The following is a 21,132-nucleotide window of genomic DNA, read 5'->3' as shown; positions in this document are numbered from 1 at the left end:
TTCAACACCTGCAATCGATGGTTAAAACCGCGGCGATGTTAACTTGCTTGACGACCCTACTGCGGTGTTCGCGGTTTTTGGGTTAACCTGAGAAACTTGTCTTAAACCATGTTGCAATATGGACCGCGGGGGGGGGGGGGGGGGGGGGGGTGCGGGATAATGGATCCGCGTCGCCCGTTCTGTAAACGAAATGACCAAGTGTTCAAAATATTACAAATTCTGCTGTAGATTTTCAACTGAATTTTTGGTGAATCTATCATCTTCCATGAATAAAATTACAACGTTTCCTATATAGTTATTATTACACTCATTATAAAGAATTCACAGACACGAAAAAGCGATTTTGACAGGATATAAAATAGCAAACAAGCATGTCAATCAGGCTATCCATGCGGATTCTTGCTCAAAATATTATAAATAGTGCTATATTATTCAATAAATTTTTTCCATATATAATTATTATCGCATTCGCTACAAGGAATTCACAGAAAAATGTAATAAAATCAAAGTACTTATAGTACTGAAAAGCGCTAACCTAGCTTGGTTCTAAAGGAACCCGAACTTTATATTCACAATAGCCCATGCAACTATGCGGCTGTGTAAACCCCCGAAACTGGTTCCCTAACCAGTTATAGATGGATATTTCTGCTCATAGGGGGCAGTTATTTAATGCAGCGGAAGTAGCTATGCTTAGCGCTTTAAAAGAGATTTTTATTAGCTTTATAAAATAGTAAACCATCAATTCACTCAGGATATGCATGAGGATAATTGCTCAACACTTTACAAATGGTGCTATAGATTTTCATTAAAATTTTGGTTCATCTTTAGTGAAAAGAACGATGTTCCATATAATTTCTATTACACTCACTATAAAAATATTCACAGACACGATTAAAGCGATTTTTACGTTATATAAAAAAGCAAACAATGATTGACATACAAGCAGGCTATGCATGCGGAAACTCCCACTTTTTTTAAATAAGCGAGCACAATGAATCAGTGTACCAGCATACTTTTTTATGAGCTGTTAACTTTTTCAAAACGCCATATTGCAGTAATAATATCACATTTACCTCTTAGTCTTCTATAATGATTTTCATCCTTTCATTTTCTTGTCAAACTATTTTTGCAAACATCAACTGATTTAAATGATGTCTGTTTCAGTAATGTGAATGCTCTTTTTAGAATACAGTAACAAAATTTGTTTTGATTGATGGTGATAAATAGAATCAAAATTTCAGAAGGCCGAGCACTCACACCTAAAGTGATAAAATGATAATAAAAGAATGCAGATTATACATAGAACTAATTATTATTTGTTTAGGATGAAATTTAAGCTGTAGGAAAACCTTAATAAAGTACATTTCAACAACAGTTACTTTCAACCCGATCACAACCGTAACTGTCCTTGTAGGACACACACCGGCGGAGAAGTGTTGACGTTGTAGGGGTCGGGTAAATGGTAGGAATACACATTAAGGTTAACATCGACGACGGTAAAGTTATTGGTGTTTTCTTGTCCGGTGACGCCAACCACATTGCTGGGTAGATTGTACCACAGGTTTAATGGCTTCCCATATCTATCCATGTTTGTCGTGTCACTAATAGAGAAACTGCCTTCGTGAGGCAGCTGGTTGCGGTAGTAATAGATTGTGGACGCGTCAAAGAAGTAAAAGGTCATGGCGCCGGTTAAATGTGTGTAAACCACCCACTGAGTACCATTAAAGATGTTTGTGTATACATATAAAACGGCATCTGCGATGTAAGCCTTTTTGGTTTTGGGGTACCCTGGTACTGGGACAATACTTCCATTGATTTTAAGCCATCGGTACACTTGATCAGCATCTGAAAGATGTAGAACTATTATGAGATAGATAGATAGATAGATAGATAGATAGATAGATAGATAGATAGATAGATAGATAGATAGATAGATAGATAGATAGATAGATAGATTCTAAAATACATTTAAACTTATTTGATTTGTGAAAGCATTGCTTCAGTTGCATGTGAAAACTATTCAACCTTTAGCCAGCTGCTGCAGTTAAACAAAACAACATACCTGTAATTAGGTCATAATAATTGAAGTAGGTAAGCAGAGCTTTCCACGTGCTCTTATCAGGGAGGGAGACGAATCCTTGGAACAACTCTGCATTAGTCATATTCCTACATGCCCCCGTGGTCAGTGATGCGGCGTCGTCATAGAGATGAACCCCATTGGTAGTAACTATGGCTATATCGTTTTGAGAGTTCGTGGTGCACATGTTGTAAAGGTTGTCTATTATATCAATGATGGTCTGAGTTTAATTAAAAAAGAAGGTTATTTTTAATTAAAAACAATAGATGTATTTTCACATAGCGTAATATGTATACTTTTTCAAAACCCTTCTTCTTAATTATTATTTGAAAGCAAAATCAAATTCCCTTTTTTTTTTAAGCTAGAATCCGTTTATCATTATGCAGTCAAATAAAAGGTGAAGACTTTCTCCAATATTTATTAATCATTGGTCTTTTTGGGGTAAAATTGATTTTCACATCGTCATATCTTCCAATTGATCCAGTAGAGGGCATCATTAATTATAAACTACACGGATTGCTGAAATGACTTTCGGTGTATAAAAGACAACATAAAACGGTAATCATTTAATATCAACTTAAGGTAAACATTTAAAGCATTCCATATTTCAAATACATTATCACGTTAAAAAATAAGATACTTTGTATTTTCATTCCTCTGGCATTTTTTAAATTGACTATGGATTTCTGTATTCCATTTGTTATATAATATTAATTATAGCATATTTGATGGGCAATTTGCAAAATCTCAGTTGTGCATTGTTAATGATACAACGCCACTTAATGATATAAGAGCTATTAGGACATTTATTTGTTAGTAATGATCTTTATTAAGAACAGTTTGATGTCGATAGGTAACAGGTTTCAGATCCATGATTTGATTGGTTAATTTAGAAATTGAATCTTGAATTTCGAATTTTGAATCTCGTATTTTGAATGAGCCTACTGGGCTTTCGAAGGGTACCACTATAGTACATTTTACATAATACAATATATCTGTGAGCCGATGCTCAGTATAAATATCCCCGCTCTGATGTGAATATACTAATAAAATAAACAAAGTCGATATTTAACAGACAGGTAACTTCTTCTTGGTACTAAAACAGAGCCCACCAAATAGCATGCCTAATCAAAGATTATGTTCAAACTTCAAGAATTGTGATTGATAGATGCCGGGAAATCTTTGAATAAATAGACAAAATGATATATACATGGATATATGTCGTTTTTAGATATAGAGACGAACATTGGCGGACAGACATGCAGTTATATACATGTACATTGTAGATATCAGTCCGATATAGTCAAGTCAAAAGATGAAAGATTGAATCACAAAACACGGCAAACCTTTTGTTGGAAACAAATCGCGAACCGCAATTCAAAAGTGTATTTTATTAATTATGATACTTTAAAGGTATCTTTCTCCGTACGTTTTGATTTCATTGCGCGGATGTTCATTATACATGTATTTCAAATAAATACGATTTTATCAATTCAGCCCTCACAGAAAGATCATCATTTTATAATTGTACAACATTCATAAAAAAAATCCATCTGAATTAAAGAAACAAACAAGTTTTTAAGGAACTATTTTCTTGTGCGGAAGGTTTAGACGAAAATGACAGAAACAAGCAATTTTATATTTAATTATGAATTTATATAATTATAGGCCCTGTGTGACTTGTAGAAAACTAAATTTTGAGAGAATGTTAGACGTTTAGCATAATTTCATGCAAATATATAGAAAATGTCTGAATTTTTTTAAGTTAAACTTTGCGAAAATATTACCTTTAAAGCCATATATCTAAAATTTGACATCACTGACCCCCATGTTTTATTATGTCAAAATGATACTGAATACATATCTAGGCAAACTGGATCATTTAAAGTTCTTGATATTCAATATATTTTTATTCCAAATCAAATTAAATTGTAACAATTATAATCAAAGTACTGAAATACTGAAAGCTGGGCTCTTTTGGTGTGTCTTTATGCATATTGTGTAGTAAAGACTAACAATTTCTCTCTCTCTCTCTTTCTCTCTCTCTCATGCTTTTAATGTCGGCAAAGCGTCAGATAGCGTCTAAATTTTGTAAGCGGCTATTAACAAAAATATGTCTGTCTAGTAGAAAAAATTTATTGTCGATTTTAAGTGCAAAAAGGTCACACAAAAATTTATGCATTTTTCGTAATCCCTCTATTCAGTGTGACTATTGTGCATGATTAAAAACGATATTTCAAGGAAATAGTCTGCTTGCTCCAAAATACTGACACAAATCCTAATCCGGTTGAAATCGCATTTTATGTGCAAAAAGGTCAAATTAAATTGGCCATAGCTCAGAGGTATGAACACTGACCTCCCATTATCTTTGTATTTTTCAAGTATGTTTTGTCTACAGATTTCAATGATATACTTCTCAAGAAATTCTTGATACAACAACATTGAGAAGTGGGATACCTTAAATTTATCTTAATATTCGGAAATCGTCCACCACTATGAAGTGATTACACAGTCTCTAGTTTAAGATTAATTAATCAAAAAGTATGTTTCTGTCTTTAATATTAAATATTCATTTCATAATGTACTTTCCATGAAAATCAATCAAAATTGGTGCAGAGGATTGAATTTAAAGAATTCTCTGAATTCGAAGAAAAACACAATATGTTTCTGTTTAAAATATTGATTTATTAATTATTATATTTTGAGCTCGTTTCACCTCATATTTTTCAGGTACCCTTTTATTGTTTAGTATTCCATTTAATAATGCTTTAAGGAATTACATGTAAGTGTATTGTATATCCAGCTCGCCCTCTGTTACATATTCTTACCCGCCCCGAAATATCGCTTATATTTCAAGACAGTAAGCATGTTTTTCGTATATATATATATATATATATATATATATATATATATATATATATATATATATATATATATATATATATATATATATATATATATATATATATATATATATATATATATATATATATATATATGAGTTTTTGTTAGCATGACAGTGTGTTTTACCATGCGTGATATTGTGCTCTTTTGTATTTTATCCTGTTTTATACGATTAACAAAATTAAAAATCGCATTATTAAATTGTAATCGTATAGTGGTTTTAACTTTAATTTATACCAGGAGTTCCATCTAGTCGCTTAAGTTAAGTCAGTCTCAAATCCGTCTGTTTTCTAAATCTAAATCCAAAACTCCATAATAATGTTAAGATTCTAGAAATTTATATCAACGCTCAATCACTCTGTCAAATATTTACGTTTCCTTCAAATTAACAAGTACCTTTATTCCAATTCCAATGTAAACGGAAAATGTGTAAAGGTTTTCAATATATTTAATAATGAGCATGAAATGAGACACACAGAAAATGATATTCACAATGAAAAATATCTAGGAATACTAACATTAAATTCACCGTCCTAACCAAATAGATAAATTATTAACCCTACCTTATAGTTAATATTAAATCCAAGTAACCGAACCAATTAAAATACCACCCCGCACGGACTGAATGAAATACACAACTAACCTGGCAGGTTTCCCAAGTTATATTTAGAACAAAAGAAACGGAAGGGAGAATCGAGCTATAAACGAGACTATGAACAAAACGATGAACGAGACAGGAAACGGAGACTGGGGCCCATCTATCTACCCAGGAAAGTGAGTTGACTCGAACCTTAGAGAAGATTCCACGTCAACTGCCGGACTAAGGCAACACCTGACTTTAAATACACCGCTCTGGGGGTGTGTTTCTCTTAACCAATCAAAATGACTGAATGTAAATATAGCTCGGACTGGCGTTTTCCAAAAATGATTATGTAAAACTACGAAACTTTCCGAATGTAAAATAAATGATTACAACCAATCAGAATACATGTAGTCTTTACATTTTGTTTATGTTATAAACGTACATTTGTACAAGTGCCTGACATGAAAGCGGGAGACTATAATCGAGGAAAACATTGCTAAAAATCTACCCGTAAATCTGATCATCGACAATAAAAGTAAGTATTAATAATATGACTGAAAGTTAAGTAATACATAAATGCAATCCTATCACATACTATTGCCCTTAACACAATTCAAAATCGCATTATTAAATTAACGATATTAAATTCCTTTTCATTATATTCTATTTATTAGGTAGCGTCCTTCACATTATTTCCTCGATGGCAAAAATCGAATTCAATGCATTAATGTTAATTGTTGAGAAAAGGGGTAACAGAATGAATAATTATAAATCTTTATTTCAAATTTAATGGACGTACAATTCAAAATGGCATTACGACAATCCTCATTGTTTTTAAACCTTACCTCAGATCAGTGACCAAACAAATGCTTCTCCAAATATCTCTATACCAGTTAGAAATATTTGCTTGTGACAGAAGTTTCAATATATACATGTAAATAGTATTGTAAAAAGATTTATTTTAAATCTATTTGAAGAAGTCATAATGCACCCCCTGATAGTTTTATTTTCCCTACAAAATACTGCTCAGTTTACATTTACTCTAAGGATATAAAGGATAATTGCAATTGTTGGCACTTCGAGGCAATTTTTACTTTTTCTTTTCTGTAAATTCTAATTACGTACTCCTACAAAAGTTCATTTATTATACAGTCGATCATCCGAGCATAGTTATGGCAACGCTCACCTTCCGAATACCAGAACATAGTTCAAAAATATAATTTTCTTGAACAATCTAAATTCACCTATCTATAATTTGATCATTAGATTCAGCTTGGCATAGAAACAATTTCTTAAGGAAGGAGTCTTCTCGTTATCAAACATATTTCTTATAATAAGAAATTCATGAAATTTTGACACAGTCAAACGGATCATATTACCAAATGATTCTATCAGTTTTATCAAATTTGACCTTTTCGTTTTTGCATAAAGGTCAGGTCAAGGTCACTACCTTTTTCCTCAACGTAAAAGATGATAAAAATAAGTGTGGATCTTTGTAGTTCTGTAGACATTTGTTTAAGATTTGAATATTCTATTCTTCAATGAAATGATAGAATATCAGAATGTCTATCAGCTTATACTACTAAATCGGAATAAATATTTACACTAAAATTGATATTGCTTAGCCCGCATTTCCTCTAATTTTCTTAAATTTGGAAGAATTTTTTTTTTTTTATGCTTCAAATAATAAAATATTTATGATTTTTATGTAAAATGAAGACTTTATAAAAAGATATAAATTGACAGAAAAACTAATATATTGACCATTTTATAAGAGAGAAAAACTGATTTTAGTGATTTTTTCACAAAAATCAGTGTATAGAATGGGCGCTTTAAAAAGCCTATAAAAATGTAGTTTGATAGGCAAATCATATTTTAAAAACATATTCTGAAACCCAAGTATCATATCATTAGTTTACATTAGTGAAAAAAATCTAACATTAATGTTATTGTTTTTAAAATGCTAAATCAGACTCATTAATCTGCAGCAATTCTGAATTGTGCAACATGTGATATTTTCCTACGCCAATATTACGCCAAAAATATAGTCCCTGTTAGATTGTAAACTTTGATTACTTTTTCTATGCCAAGTTGTATGATGATAAAAAAGAAAGAAAAATGTTCTATTTTAATTTCCTTTCATCTTGATTTAATGAACAATTAATCAATTTTACGTTTGACAAGTCGAAAACCAGAAAAGATTCCTTCCTTAATAATGTAAATATACGGCAGTATACGAGAATGACCAACAAACATTCGAGATAAAAAAAAGTCGGCAATCTTGAAATTGGCTCTTCAAATCTTAGGCGAATCCTTCGTGTTAACATGAACCATAACAATAACAGAAAGGAAATGTCGTAGAACCTTGTAGATACTAGGCAATATGGATCAGTGGTTCCGGTCAGAAACAAATATGTGGCGTGTTCAAATCTCATAATTGTTCCCTGTCGCATGCTTTGTCTTATTTAAGGCTCAGAATATGTGAATACAATTCTGCAGAAATGCGTTAATTATGCATTTCAGTTTAAAACATGATTAAAAATTAATTTTAATTTATTAAGGTAACTCCGTACCTATAAAATCATGGGTTCAAAGTTAAAAACTTTAATTTTTTTTAACTTATTGGACTTGAATTTCATCAAAAAATAAATACAATATATATGTATCCATACTATTTAAGATGTAAGGTAATAAAAACCAAAGGCTGAGATTATCATCTGAAAATCACACTTTTTTTTGTTTAAAAACTAAATATAAGTGGCTGGAGACTTGTTTGTCTAATTAAATTTTATTGCTTACTTTGCCAGAAAACCAAAATTAATTAAAAAAAAGAAAAAACTTGTTTACATTAGAAAAATTATAGTATTTAGATATATAACTTAGAGAAAAGTAGAAAAGAGTTATTTCCCTTTGTCATTATTGAATTATGTCGAATATAAGGATGAAAAACGCTTATTAAATATCTCCAAGTAAACAATGATTTGAGTTTTTGATGTGCACCTATCATAACATAGAAATTACAAATCTACTTGCAAGAATTTTAATGAATTTATGGTTTATGTAAAATGTATGACGTCACAGGAGGTTGGATTTACTTTAAAGCCGTTTTAAGTTGGTATAGTACACATGTCGATATAAACGTAGATAAAAATACATAATCAAAATACTTTCACCGGTTTAGAATTTTAAACTATTTGACCAAAAATATGTTTTGTTTTTTTTGGAAAAGTTTACGTTAAAATAATGAGAACCGCTTCGGAATTTAATCTGATGACTTACATATTAATAGTTAATGTTCTCACCCATTGCACTACGCTGGAAAGTATCTTTTTGGGGAAAGTTCATTTACAAAATTATGCTTGATTTTATTGTTTATTTTGATAGGAAGTACGTCCAATATGGAATTGCCCAATTCTATCTTTAGCACAACATGACGTTTAAAAGCAGACAAGCGTTGGCTATATGCATTGCGACGATTTTGTAACCCAATTCCCATTACTCAGTAAGTTGAAAAACTTGCCTGTATCAAATGATCGGGAGAAAATGCAAACGTATCGCAACGTCATATTAATGCGTACCAGTGCTCCTATATCTTAAAAATACCTTACAAAGAAACAGTAAGCATAAAATATACTAAAATATATTCAATTTCTCATTTATTGTGTTCATTATTTATTTTATAAACAACTTTAGGTCAACAGACACTTTATAAGCAGAAGTTACAGTTTTCAATCACCGAGTGTATATTTGGGCTGTTGTAAAAACGAATAATGACCCCCATATGATAATGACCGGGGTCATTTTTCGACGTAGAATAATGACCCCTCCCCCCCCCCCCCCCCCATCTGTAGAATATTTTTTTTGAAGATAAATGATGGGTCATTTTTTTTTTCATGTTAAAAATGACCCCTGCTGTAAACAAGAATGGATATGATTGCGTTCATGAGAAAAGGGCGGTTATTGTGTTTGTGCACATTTTAAGATTTTTACAGAAGTAAATAAATCACATTTCAAAGTTGTCAAATATGAAATTGTATGGCTATAAACCAGTTCTAACTTGAGGTTTTCTCCGTTTTTAGTTGAAGATTTCAAGAGGAAAAAATGGGATTACTAGTATTATAATCACATGCAACGTCAAAACAATTTAATACAAAAGTGACTGTGATTTTGAACTGCAATAAATGTAAACTACAACACTATGTAGATTGTTAAATTATAGACTCATATTTAGGTTGCTATATGGTTTAAAGGACCCATATCAAGTGATATTGTTTGAAGCGATATACATGTAGACTGAACTTGTGAAGTCGATATCTCTTTTCTGTGTCTTCGGTCGATATAACTTGGCATGGGTCCTAATAGTCAGATATTTATTGTACAATGATGTCCATAATAGTTATATAATCAAGCACCCAGTTAGACAATTATATTTGAAATAAATAGTAATTGCAGTACATCAGCTAAATTCAGATTTCCATCAAGGACAAACGATCAAGGTCAATTGGAGGTAAAGACTTATTTTCCAAGGACAGAATGTCAAGTGATTTTTGGCAATCAATGAGAATTACAGAAGAAAAATTGTTTTTATAAATTAGTTACGCACTGATGTCTTATTAGTACATACAGTACAGAGCCCTTGTAACTTGATCAATTATATAACAATATAGCTGACTCATACGGTACTGTGTAAAGTACATAAGTAAATCATAAAATATTGATTTAAAAAAATACATATATGATTAATTGCCAGTTTCACTCATATAGCTGATAAATGGCCCTCGAGTATCTTTATGTCGTACTAGAAAAAGTACATATAATAGGGGTGACTAATTAGCACAGCTTCGTTTGATTGCTTGTAAATATCTAATATATAAAATAATATCAACTTAAAATTGTGCTTGCTTGTGAAAATTAATCAAAATGAACCTCAATCGATGGAAGATTAAGAAATGATGATTTCAACGAACGAAGTCTATTCCATGTATAAAAAAAATGCAGATAATTGCAATAAATATTTTCTAAATTTTTACCTTTGTACTTTTACATGAAATCATAAAAGTTGTTGCAGGAGGTTGCAATTAAAAATTCCAGAAGTTAAAGTGAAACGCAATATTTTTTGTATCAAATATTCATTTCATAAAGTATCATTGCGTGTAAATCAATCTATAATGCTGCAGGGAGTTACAATTAAAGAGTTCTCTGAATTTTAAGTAAAAATGAAATGTGTTTTCTGTATAAAATATTCATTTAATAATGTAAAACTCCGTGTAAATCAATCAAAATTGGTCTAGGGATTTGCAATAAAAGAGTTCTCTGAATTTTGAGGAAAACGCAGTATGTTTTTCTGTATAAAATATTTATTTATAATGTACCATTCTAAGTTGATCAATCAAAATTGATGCTGGAAATTGCAATAAAAAATTCCCTTAATTCTAAGTAAAACAAAAATGTGTTTTCTTTTAAAAAAAATAATTTTAATTGTACTAGTCCGTGTAAATCAATTAAATGATCACATGATGCAAATGACCGTAATGAAACAATTCTCAGAATTTTAAATAATTAAAAAAAAAACTTTCTTGTATATTGGAAGACTGTGTGCGAAAAAAAAATTCAAGACATTGACAATTTTACATGTTTTCTTTGGATTTTGTGATTTCCTTCATAATTATGAAATATTGATATTAAAGCAATTTAAAAGCAGTGTTGCATTTCAATACAGCTTAGACTCTACAGTTTGAACGAAGTCAAATTCATAAAGTCAATTTTATATGTACAAAATACCACTGGCAACTTATGAAAAAGTATTTGCTAAAGAAATAAAATACATGTATAAGATTGAAAATCTTGAAATTGTACCAATTACGATGCATTTTCATATGATATAATATTTCAGTTACAAACTAGTACTTTTTTATCTTTAAAACTTCTTTCTTTTTACCAAAATGAATGGGTTCATAACATATTACAGCATAACACAATCATAGAAGGTCTATCAGCATTGAGTGCATTGCTAAGCCTAGAAGTTTTGAAACATGTTCTGAGTGAATGTGGGCAAAATAATCATAGTTTTCATATCAGGGGTTAGACATAAGCTTAAAATAGAAATCCACAGTTTGTCCACACAAAACTAAATATTGAACTGTGTATGTTTATCAAAAACAATATGATCATTTAAAAGAGTTGTTCTAGGAAAATATTATTATATAATAAACACTGTGCCGGATAATTATGCCAGTGCCAAGGTGGCATTTTTGCACCTGCTTAAGATGCAGTTTCAGAAAAACCCATGTATACCAAATGATAGACCATTGTCTAGAGAGTGTATAACCACTTTTGTTTTTAGTGTGTTTCACCGGACAGGTGAGATATTTACCTTTAAAAATTAATATCCCATCGGAAAATGATAATTCCCATAGGAGAATTGACTCTCCTACAGGAAATATTGACAGTCCTATAGGATTTTTTATAAGTCCTGTAGGAATTATATTTCCTATAGGAGAATGGTAATTCCTGTAGGAATTTGATACAGACATATAGTTTTCCTATAGGATATTAAGTTTTCCTATCGGATTTTATCAAAACCTATCGGAATTAAAATTCCTATAGGAAGTTCTTGTATTCCGATAGGAAATTTCAAATTACCTATAGGAATATTGATTTTCCTATGGGAAATATTATTTTCCTATAGGGATTTATTTTTGAAAGGTAAATATCTTACTTGACAGGTGAGATACACTGATAACAAAGGTGGTTGTTAACTCTTTAAGCAATGGTCTATCATATGGCATATTTGAATTTTTCGATATATGCAGCTTAAGCGGGTGCAAAAATGCCACCTTGACACTGGCATAATTATCCGGCACAGTGTTAATATATACATTTTATATTGAAGTGATTTATTTGATTAGAATATGAAAAGAAAGTTTATGTTGAAAAACTAATAGATTCTTTAATACACTATATTGGATAAATTATTTTTTTTTTCAATATTTACGTTAACAAACGTTTACTTCACGTTGCTAAATATCATATGTTTTGGAAGGAAAAATTAGGGGTAGGGGACCTTCTTTCTATAAACAATTAAATGATACACTGGAAATTGACCTGCATCTTTGATTAACCCCCATCCTCGTTCTCAAAAACGGTAAAATAGATTCACTAGTGTTAACAAAACGTAATACTATCAATAAATTAGAAATTCAATTACAGAATTTGTAATTAATACATATTTTTCAAAATGTGTTAACAGCCTCGATACTAAAAAATACTGATGTACCTTCATAACGCACTTTGAATTTTGTTTTCAAAGTGGATTAACTTCGTCGCAAATCTAACACACTTTTAAAAATATTCAAAGTGCGTTGTTTTGGTCACATATTTAACGTACTTTGAAAACAAATTTCAAAGTGCGTATTTTTTTTTCAAAAAGCGTTGCCACACTGCTTCGATGACCATAAATAAGCAAATATATTAAAGCTCAGTTTTTTTTACACCGTTTATACACACTGCCAAAATAAAGGGATTGTTGTACATGTACTTAAATTCAGATTGAAAGCCAATTTTGAACATTGTGTTTTTACATGTAAACATACGGCGTTTTAATCAAAACTTACAATGTATCCATTTTTTTTTTCATTTTCATTACGGTGTGCTTTTGACCTAGATCAACCATATAGTTTTCATGTTAATTTTATTGTTCAGTTATACTAGTACATTATATAATGATTAAAGTATTAAGGGACAGAATAGTGTGCGCAACGTACACTAAAGTCTATTCATTGTATATTGTTGAAAACAATGACATGAACAATCATTGCTAAAAAAAATATAATAATTTTCATTCCCAGAATTTTCTTTTTTTATTATCATACACTATTCGATAATTCGAATAACTTTGCCCTTTCTTTTCATGCATATCTATATGATGTAGCAGAAAAAAACACGTACACATTTGCACGTACACCAATATATAATAATAAAATATTTCTTCAACAGTTCTTCAAAATATAGCTGATATTTGAACTAGCATATTTTGATAAATCTGGCACAAAATGAGAGAACATTTTTGAAAACAAAATGAATTTGTCAATAAATCTTAAAGAGTTAAACCAAAAAAAAAAGAGTTAAGCCAAATAACGTGTTGAATTAAAAAAAAAATGGTAAAGAATACTTCTCATTGTGAAAATAATGCTCTTTATGCTTTCTACTTTTTCGGACGACGTCATGAAATAACGTCAATGTTTGTGATATTATTTCTCTATTGTTTTCAAAAATGCCATAAAACCCTTTTCTCATGGGCGCTATCAATCAAATGTGTTAGCCATATCCAAGGTATCTGACTTTGAAATTACTTTAATTTTCACTCTGCTCAGCTTCATTTGAAGTTAAAAAACCCAACTTGTTAGGAAATCGCAGTTGGTAGTTTTTCTTATCCTTAGCAAGCACACTAGCTTACAATGACACTTTATAAATAGTGACTTTTTGGGAAGGTAACAGCTAAAATTGGCACCCCGAGAAAATTATTGTCATCCGACGCGAAAAGGAAACAGTTACATGTACATCTCTTCTCTCGTCTATATAAGGCAAGGAAAATGACGCTGGGTTAGAAATCTGTAAACTGTACTTGTTACTTTAACATAAATAATACTCTAGAGCAATTTCTATAGTTCTATTTTTCAAAAAAAAAATTGATTTACAAAATTTATGCACCATTTCTAAACCGTATTTTATCGAAACTTCACATTTGCATTCGCAACATATAGCACAGGTCTCGCTAGTGCGAACAGAAAGCCGTGCACGTGTTGCATAACTATTTCGTAACTTTAAAAAGAAAAGAAAAGAACACCACATTCATACACGATGAATAATGAACATTCTCTCTCAGAGGAGATTTTGTCATACTTAAGGAACAATAATCATGAAAGTAATATAATTGTTGTAATAATATGAGCAATATTCATTGGTGAAAAAATTGTCAATTAAAGAATGACAAATATTTTCGTGAAAAAGACTAAGGAGTCAGGTAGCTACGGAAAATGAATTTATCTTATTCACATTTCTGAATAAAAGTTATGTTTATTAAAAAAATAATACTATGTTTATTCTGTTTTACGTATTACATACGCATCGATATCCTAAAACTGTGTTGTAATGTGTATAAGCTGATCAGGCATACTGTAAAACTATATTTTTTCAGAGCAATTGTGTAAAGAGTACCTGCCTGTAGTAATATATCAGAAATAGATAATAATCAAAAAGTTTATTTCTAAAATCGTTGATAAGGTAAAGAAGAAATCACATGTAGTTCTTGTTAACGATTTTCTTTACATAAGCAAAAGTTTCAATAGACATTTTATGTAAAATTAAATACAACTGCATCTGTAATAACCGTGTAGGATGGGACTGAAATATAGTGTAAAACCTTACACAGAGTTCTTAAGAAGGTTAGGTGTCAGTTAATGAACCACTAGATCTGTCTAAATCTTAAATTTTAGCTTTAAAATTTATCAGTTTCCTATATCTTTATACAGCGCTCTTTTTCATAAGAAGATTTAAAGAGTCTAAAAATGGCCACAGCCATTGAGCCCTTTTAATATTTCGATTCAGGGTTCCTCGAAACACAAATATTCTATTCGATGGAATAACAAAGAATCGTTTTGGAAATATGATGCACAAAACAGAGAAGAGACTAATATTGGCTTTTATGTACAGACATTTTATGCAAATCTTGTATAATTTTATGCTATGGTATGGTATGCGATCTCAATGGTATGCTATGAGATTTAATGCAATGCTATGATATTTGTATGCTACCAGAAATTAAAATAAAGAGCTTAATGCTATGGTATGCTTTAAGATTTGTTAAAAAAGAAAAAAAAAACGCCACGGTATACAGAATATTTCCACATATTTCAAAGTGAACAGAAAATAAGGCAATATTTACCACCTATATGAAATGTGATTATCTATTCTGTAAAATAAAAGCATTTCAAATCGAGTTAAACCATGACTGTTTATGCTATAGTATGCTATAATATGATATGATACATGTAAACAAAACAAATGAGAATCTATGAAATTGTATGCTATATTGTCTGAGATTCTAATGTTATTGTATGAGATTTGAATGCAATGCTATGCTATGGTGTATGTTGTAAAAGGCATGCCTAAACTGACGGTAATGTTGGTGATCTGGTTGGGACTCTCATGAACATAACACGTGTTTGAGAGAATATTGTTAATTCACTTTGACAATAACTGATTTTATTTACATTAATACTTATTTTATGTGAATTTTTATGTATTCTTTTTTTTAGTGAAACGGAAAAAAAATGTGTTGACTTCAAGCAACGTATTTTTGAATTTAAGATTTGATATATTTATTGTTCGAGAAATAATTCTTGACAATAAGGAAGCCTTTTAATTTTGATTTCATCATTAATTCGGGATACTTTACTTGTATACCCAAAAGTTAGTATTAGGGGAAAATTATATACGTCAATGCAAGTATAATTCATGAATAATATAGAGTTTACTCTTTTATCACCAATAAGCAACATTTTGTTATATAGTGACTTGTATCTCAAAATAGTTATGTGTTTTTACTCATAATAGAAATGCATGTACATGTAACTTGTTAAGATGAGATTTACAATATGTCAAAATCTTGTTATAACAAAAGGATTTGACTGTTTCTTTTAAAATATACACCCCTTTTCACTTTAAGTTTAAGAATATGTACCGTAAAAAGCAAAATACATAATTCTACATATTACTTTCTTGAATTAATTATTGCTGTTCGTTTAACGTCAATGCGATTTTCACTCATATCCGTAACTTAGAAAAGACAACATCCGGTTTGTCTCAACAATTTCCTTACAACCCTCTTAGACGAATACTTGTCAAATTGAGATAAAAAAATGTTTAAAATATGTTGTTATAGAAGCAATCGTTTAGATCCCGTAAAATATCTATCAGCTAATTACAGTGTAAAATCCAACATAAAAAATACCTCTCCCATAGACGTTGACGTTGTTGTAGTTGTCGTTTGTGCCGGTGTAGTCGTAGTTGTTGCTGATTGTGGTGGCGCCGGTGTCGTTGGTGCCTGTGTCGTTGGTGCCGGTGTCGTTGGTGACAGTGTAGTCGTAGTTGCTGCCGGTGTTGATGTTGCCAGTGTCGTTGTTGTAGTCGTAGTTGTTGTCAGTGAAGTTGTTGTCGGTGTCGTTAACATTGTTGTCGATGTATTAAGTGTTGTCGGTGTGGTTGCTGCTTCAGTGGGTCTTGATTGAGTGGTTTCTACAGACACTTTCTTCATGAAGCACACGGACGAGTTGCTCTCTAATACGTACGGATTTCCTGTCGACGCCTCGGTGACCAGAGTGCATGAACCCTTCTGTCCGTACTCGATCTTACTGTCAAACAAAATGGTTCCACAGCTTGTTGTTATCAAGCAATGAGCTGCACATTCTATCTACAAAGTGCATATAATAAAATAATAAACGCAAGTTTTACCTTTAACACAGTGGCGGATAATTATGCCAGTGCCAAGGTGGCATTTTTGCACCTGCTTTAGAGGAAATTTCGGAAAAATTCATACATACAATATGATAGACAATTGTCTAGAAAGTATATAACCACTTTGTGTTTAGTGTGTTTCACCTGACAGGTGAGATATTGACCTTTAAAAATAAATAACCCAAAGGGAAATTATAATTCCCATAGAAGAAATGATTCTCCTACAGGAAATATTGAAAACCCTATAGGATTTTCTAAAAATCCTAGAGGATATATATTTCCCGTAAGAGAATGGTATTTCCTGTGGAACTTTGATTCAGACAGACGCCTTTCCTATAGAAAACTAATATCTCCTATCGGATTTTATCAAATCCTGTCGGAATTGAAATTCTTGTAGGAAGTTCTTGTATTCCGATAGAAAATTTCAAATTTCCTGTAGGTTTACTGTTTTTCCTGTGGGAAAAATTATTTTCCTGTAAGAATTTATTTCTAAAAGGTTAATATCTCACCTAACATGTGAGTTACGATATTAACAAAGGTGGTTGTAAACTCTTTAAGCAATGATCTATAATGTGGTTTATTTGAATTTTTCGATATAAGCAGCTTCGACGGGTGCAAAAATGCCACCATGGCACTGGCAAAATTATCCGGCAAAGTGTTTTCTGGACTTGCCCCCAATATTAGAGGAAAATTAAAGAAACTTTTTCGTTCATAATGAAAATTTAAAGATTACTCAATTTTGTTTAATTACTGCGCCGATTTTAAGAATCGCCATAGTGAGTTATCTTACTTAATATTATTGTGAAATCGCCATCTCATCTACTCTTGAATACTATCCTTCTCAGTGATTTTGAGACTTACCCTAGATTTGACAATTCTAGTGCTCCCTGAAATAATGTGACTCGTGATACTATTTCCACATTCCATTCCCAACATGTATAATTGTTGATAAAATAAAGAACCGTCCAAAGTACCAAACTTGAGAAAATAGAGGAGAAAAATTTGCCAAACATTCATGTTGAAAGATTTCACAGATATGAATACACTTGTCAAGATTTGATATGATATGCGCGCGATGTATTTCCAATCGATTCCGAGCCAATTATTGAATAAATGAATAAAGTTTTGAAACTTGCTTTTTTAAAATACTTTGATGGGAACTATTAAAACGCAATAAATAAACATATTTCAGGGACTGGGCCTGCATCAGAAAGAGTCTTCAAATATTAATGAATTACTAATTTGATTAGTAGCTTGGTATTAATATTGTCTTTAAAAATTGGGTACCTGTAAAATTTGACACCGATAAATGCTCCCTTCTCTATTGGCGTGTTTTATTTAACAGTATACTGAAAATCAGCTAACAGCTGCAAATATGCTCGTGCATGCTATTTAAGTTTGAATTACTTTCATTTCAAAAACCCATATTGACCATTCCAGACATTAAAAATCAAATTATTTTGCATTTTTTAATGTCTGGAATGGTCAATATAGGTTTTTGAAATTGTTTGTCAAAGAATGAATGCACTTGAGCTATAGTGAATGAGCCCTTTTTCAGTGCCGTTTTATGTAGAACATATCAACAAAATGCTTTTTTCCCGTAAGATTAAAGCACTGATGGATACTTCTGATTCAAATGCACGCCTAATATTACAAAAATTAGTATACATTTTAAAGAATTGAGGATTCTTAAATGCGTATAGATAGACTATATCCGGAAAAAAATCATACGGAACCTATTTGAGTTGTGTCTATTTAAATCAGTGGGAGGAGACTTTTAAATCGACATTATTTTGTTGCAAGTTTGACTGGCGGGTTTGCTGAATTATACTGTATGCATTTTTTATGTTTTGAAAAAAAAATCGAATAAAGCTTTGAGGTTGCTTTTTAAGTCAGTGAACAAAAATTTTTGGAGGCAGAGAATGCATTTAAAATATTGCATAAAAATAAGCGCTTGAGCTTTAATGATTACATGTATATGTAAATGCATTTTCAAATCAAACAAATATACATGTATGCAGTTTTAACTGCGTAGTATTATGACTGAAAAAAATACCGTCTTTAAATTTTTTTTTCGTCTTTCTTCAATGTATTTTTTTTGTGTATTGGGGTGGGGGGAGTTAAATATTAATGAACTTTTTTGATAATTTTAAAAACAAAATATCAAAAGAATGGAAAACAGGGCACCTGATTTATCACTTTGACATTGCAAACTATGGAGAAAGAAAAAAAGTATACCATAAAGGATGAACAAATAAAAGAAAGTAAACTATGTGACTGTATAAAGATTAACATATGCTTTTTATCCCACAATAACACGTTTTCTAAAGTTATCAGTTATCAAATGCATACATTTTCACTTTAATTATAAGGATTTTTGTCATAAAACACCTGAATAATGTATTTACTGATAACTCGATACATCCCCCCTCCCTCGAAAAATCAAAAGGGTAACTCTCAAGTCTAAAGGATGTCTGGCCAATTTATTTCTTCATATTTCTTGCACGTGCACGGGTTTTTTTCCACAACCAAATAAAAAATCTATCCCTCTTTAACACAGAGTAACCAATAGGGAAAGTACATGTACATGTACAAGTTCATTGAATTTATGTTTTCACAACGGAAAGGAGGAGGGCGTACAATGCCTGTCGAATTCCCCGAACCTGGGATATTTAAACGACTTATGTACATCTCATGTAAAGGAATCTTACATTTGAAGGTGTGCACCAGTGCATGTATAATATAGAACTGCATTATCTGACCATTAACAAACAGTCATATATACTCTATACTTTTCTTCTTATTTTCATTTCTATGAATATTTCCTTGACATTACAACGTAATCTCAAACAATCTTTAACTGTGCTAGCGCTATTATTTATTAAACATTATTATGAATGGGCAAGATCATTGTGTATTTTTGTCGTTATCTGAAAAGTTTTAAATGTTTCCAAAATAATTCTAGATCGTTTACACAAAAATTTTGAAAAATAATTCTAAACCTAAAAGGGAGCAAAAGCGAATTTAAAAAAAAAAGGCCCCCTATGTTTCGAACACCCTCTCAGTCGGGAGATATTGAACACAGTTCTCCGCCTATCACACCGAGCTAAGTTGACACATACATGTACATTGTACCAATCGTCGTAAATAACTTTTATTGTTTGACAATTACTAATAAGCTTTTGAAGTTTTTTTGAAAACCACGAATTATTCTTTTAATAAAAGTACGTTTAGGATTGAGTCTAGAACTATTCCTACCAAAAATTGCAAAGTATCACAGTAAATGATTAAGCTTTAGGCACAAAAAGTCGTGTGACTTCATTTGGAAACCTTTACCTCTTGTGTTAACAGATTGAAATGCTTCGTGAAATATATATAATAACAATGTTTACAAGCCGAAAATACATATTTTATTAACATTCAAACAGTCAACGTCTTTTTAATTGCATGAAGTAGGGGATAGGTAATGCCTTATACGCCCCTGTCTTTGGCATTGTTCCGCGATTTTTTTTTGTTCCATTGAAAATTTTTAGTCTGTTGATTCACCACAATCAATAACATTATTAGGACTTATTTTGTTTGTTAAGGGTGATTCGTGTGTTTTAATACAAATGCACCACAACACGGCAGCGACATGCGCACAACATCCAACCAACCGCGCACTCGATCTGCACTGACAATACCATAATTTAACTGGATATTCTGTATCTGCGGAATCATACTGTATCCAGAGATAATTAGAATTTGAGGAGACATGCCTAGACTAGATCCTAACAAATTTTGCATATCAACCATCTTCACTTACAGTTTCAGATGAATATGGAAGGGCCTGTTTTAACTGATAGACACCAAAAGTTAGTGAACGTACGTAGATACTCTTCAATTAAAACAGGGAAATCTTGCAAAGCTTTAGCATCAGCAAATTTACACAATTTTACGGCAGTTCTTCTTCATTATATTTAATGAATAAACATTTTAATGGGGTTACTTCAATTTTATTTTATTTTTCCAACATTCTCTTTGCCACAGTGGACTCTATTTGGGAATTTTCAGA

At 31.1% G+C, this 21,132-nt stretch overlaps 1 protein-coding gene across 1 annotated transcript; it reads right to left on the bottom strand.

Annotated features, from left to right (window-relative positions):
- Positions 1–687: 687 nt before the first annotated feature.
- On the bottom strand, positions 688–18,097 carry LOC105323119 (mucin-3A-like). The gene is made up of 4 exons (XM_011422084.3): positions 17,940–18,097; positions 16,576–17,034; positions 2,063–2,297; positions 688–1,845 (listed from the first exon to the last, which is right to left on the bottom strand). The coding sequence occupies exons 1-4, from the start codon at positions 18,093–18,095 to the stop codon at positions 1,391–1,393; spliced, it is 1,305 nt and encodes a 434-aa protein (XP_011420386.3). The 5' UTR covers positions 18,096–18,097; the 3' UTR covers positions 688–1,390.
- Between the last annotated feature and the right edge of the window lie 3,035 nt (positions 18,098–21,132).

The sequence above is a fragment of the Magallana gigas genome, chromosome 9 (assembly GCF_963853765.1).
Source record: "Magallana gigas chromosome 9, xbMagGiga1.1, whole genome shotgun sequence".
Classification (NCBI taxonomy): Eukaryota; Metazoa; Mollusca; class Bivalvia; order Ostreida; family Ostreidae; genus Magallana; species Magallana gigas.
This window is presented reverse-complemented; position numbering and strand designations above follow the sequence as displayed.

Bases quoted from the DNA above. Each gene is read 5' to 3' on its own strand.
- LOC105323119 (XM_011422084.3), bottom strand. From the start codon at position 18,095: ATGAATGTTTGGCAAATTTTTCTCCTCTATTTTCTCAAGTTTGGTACT. The intron at 2,298-16,575 runs GTATTTTTTATG...AATTAAACTCAG, and splicing joins CGTCAACGTCTATGGGAGAG to ACCATCATTGATATAATAGA. The intron at 1,846-2,062 runs GTATGTTGTTTT...TACATCTTTCAG, and splicing joins TTATTATGACCTAATTACAG to ATGCTGATCAAGTGTACCGA.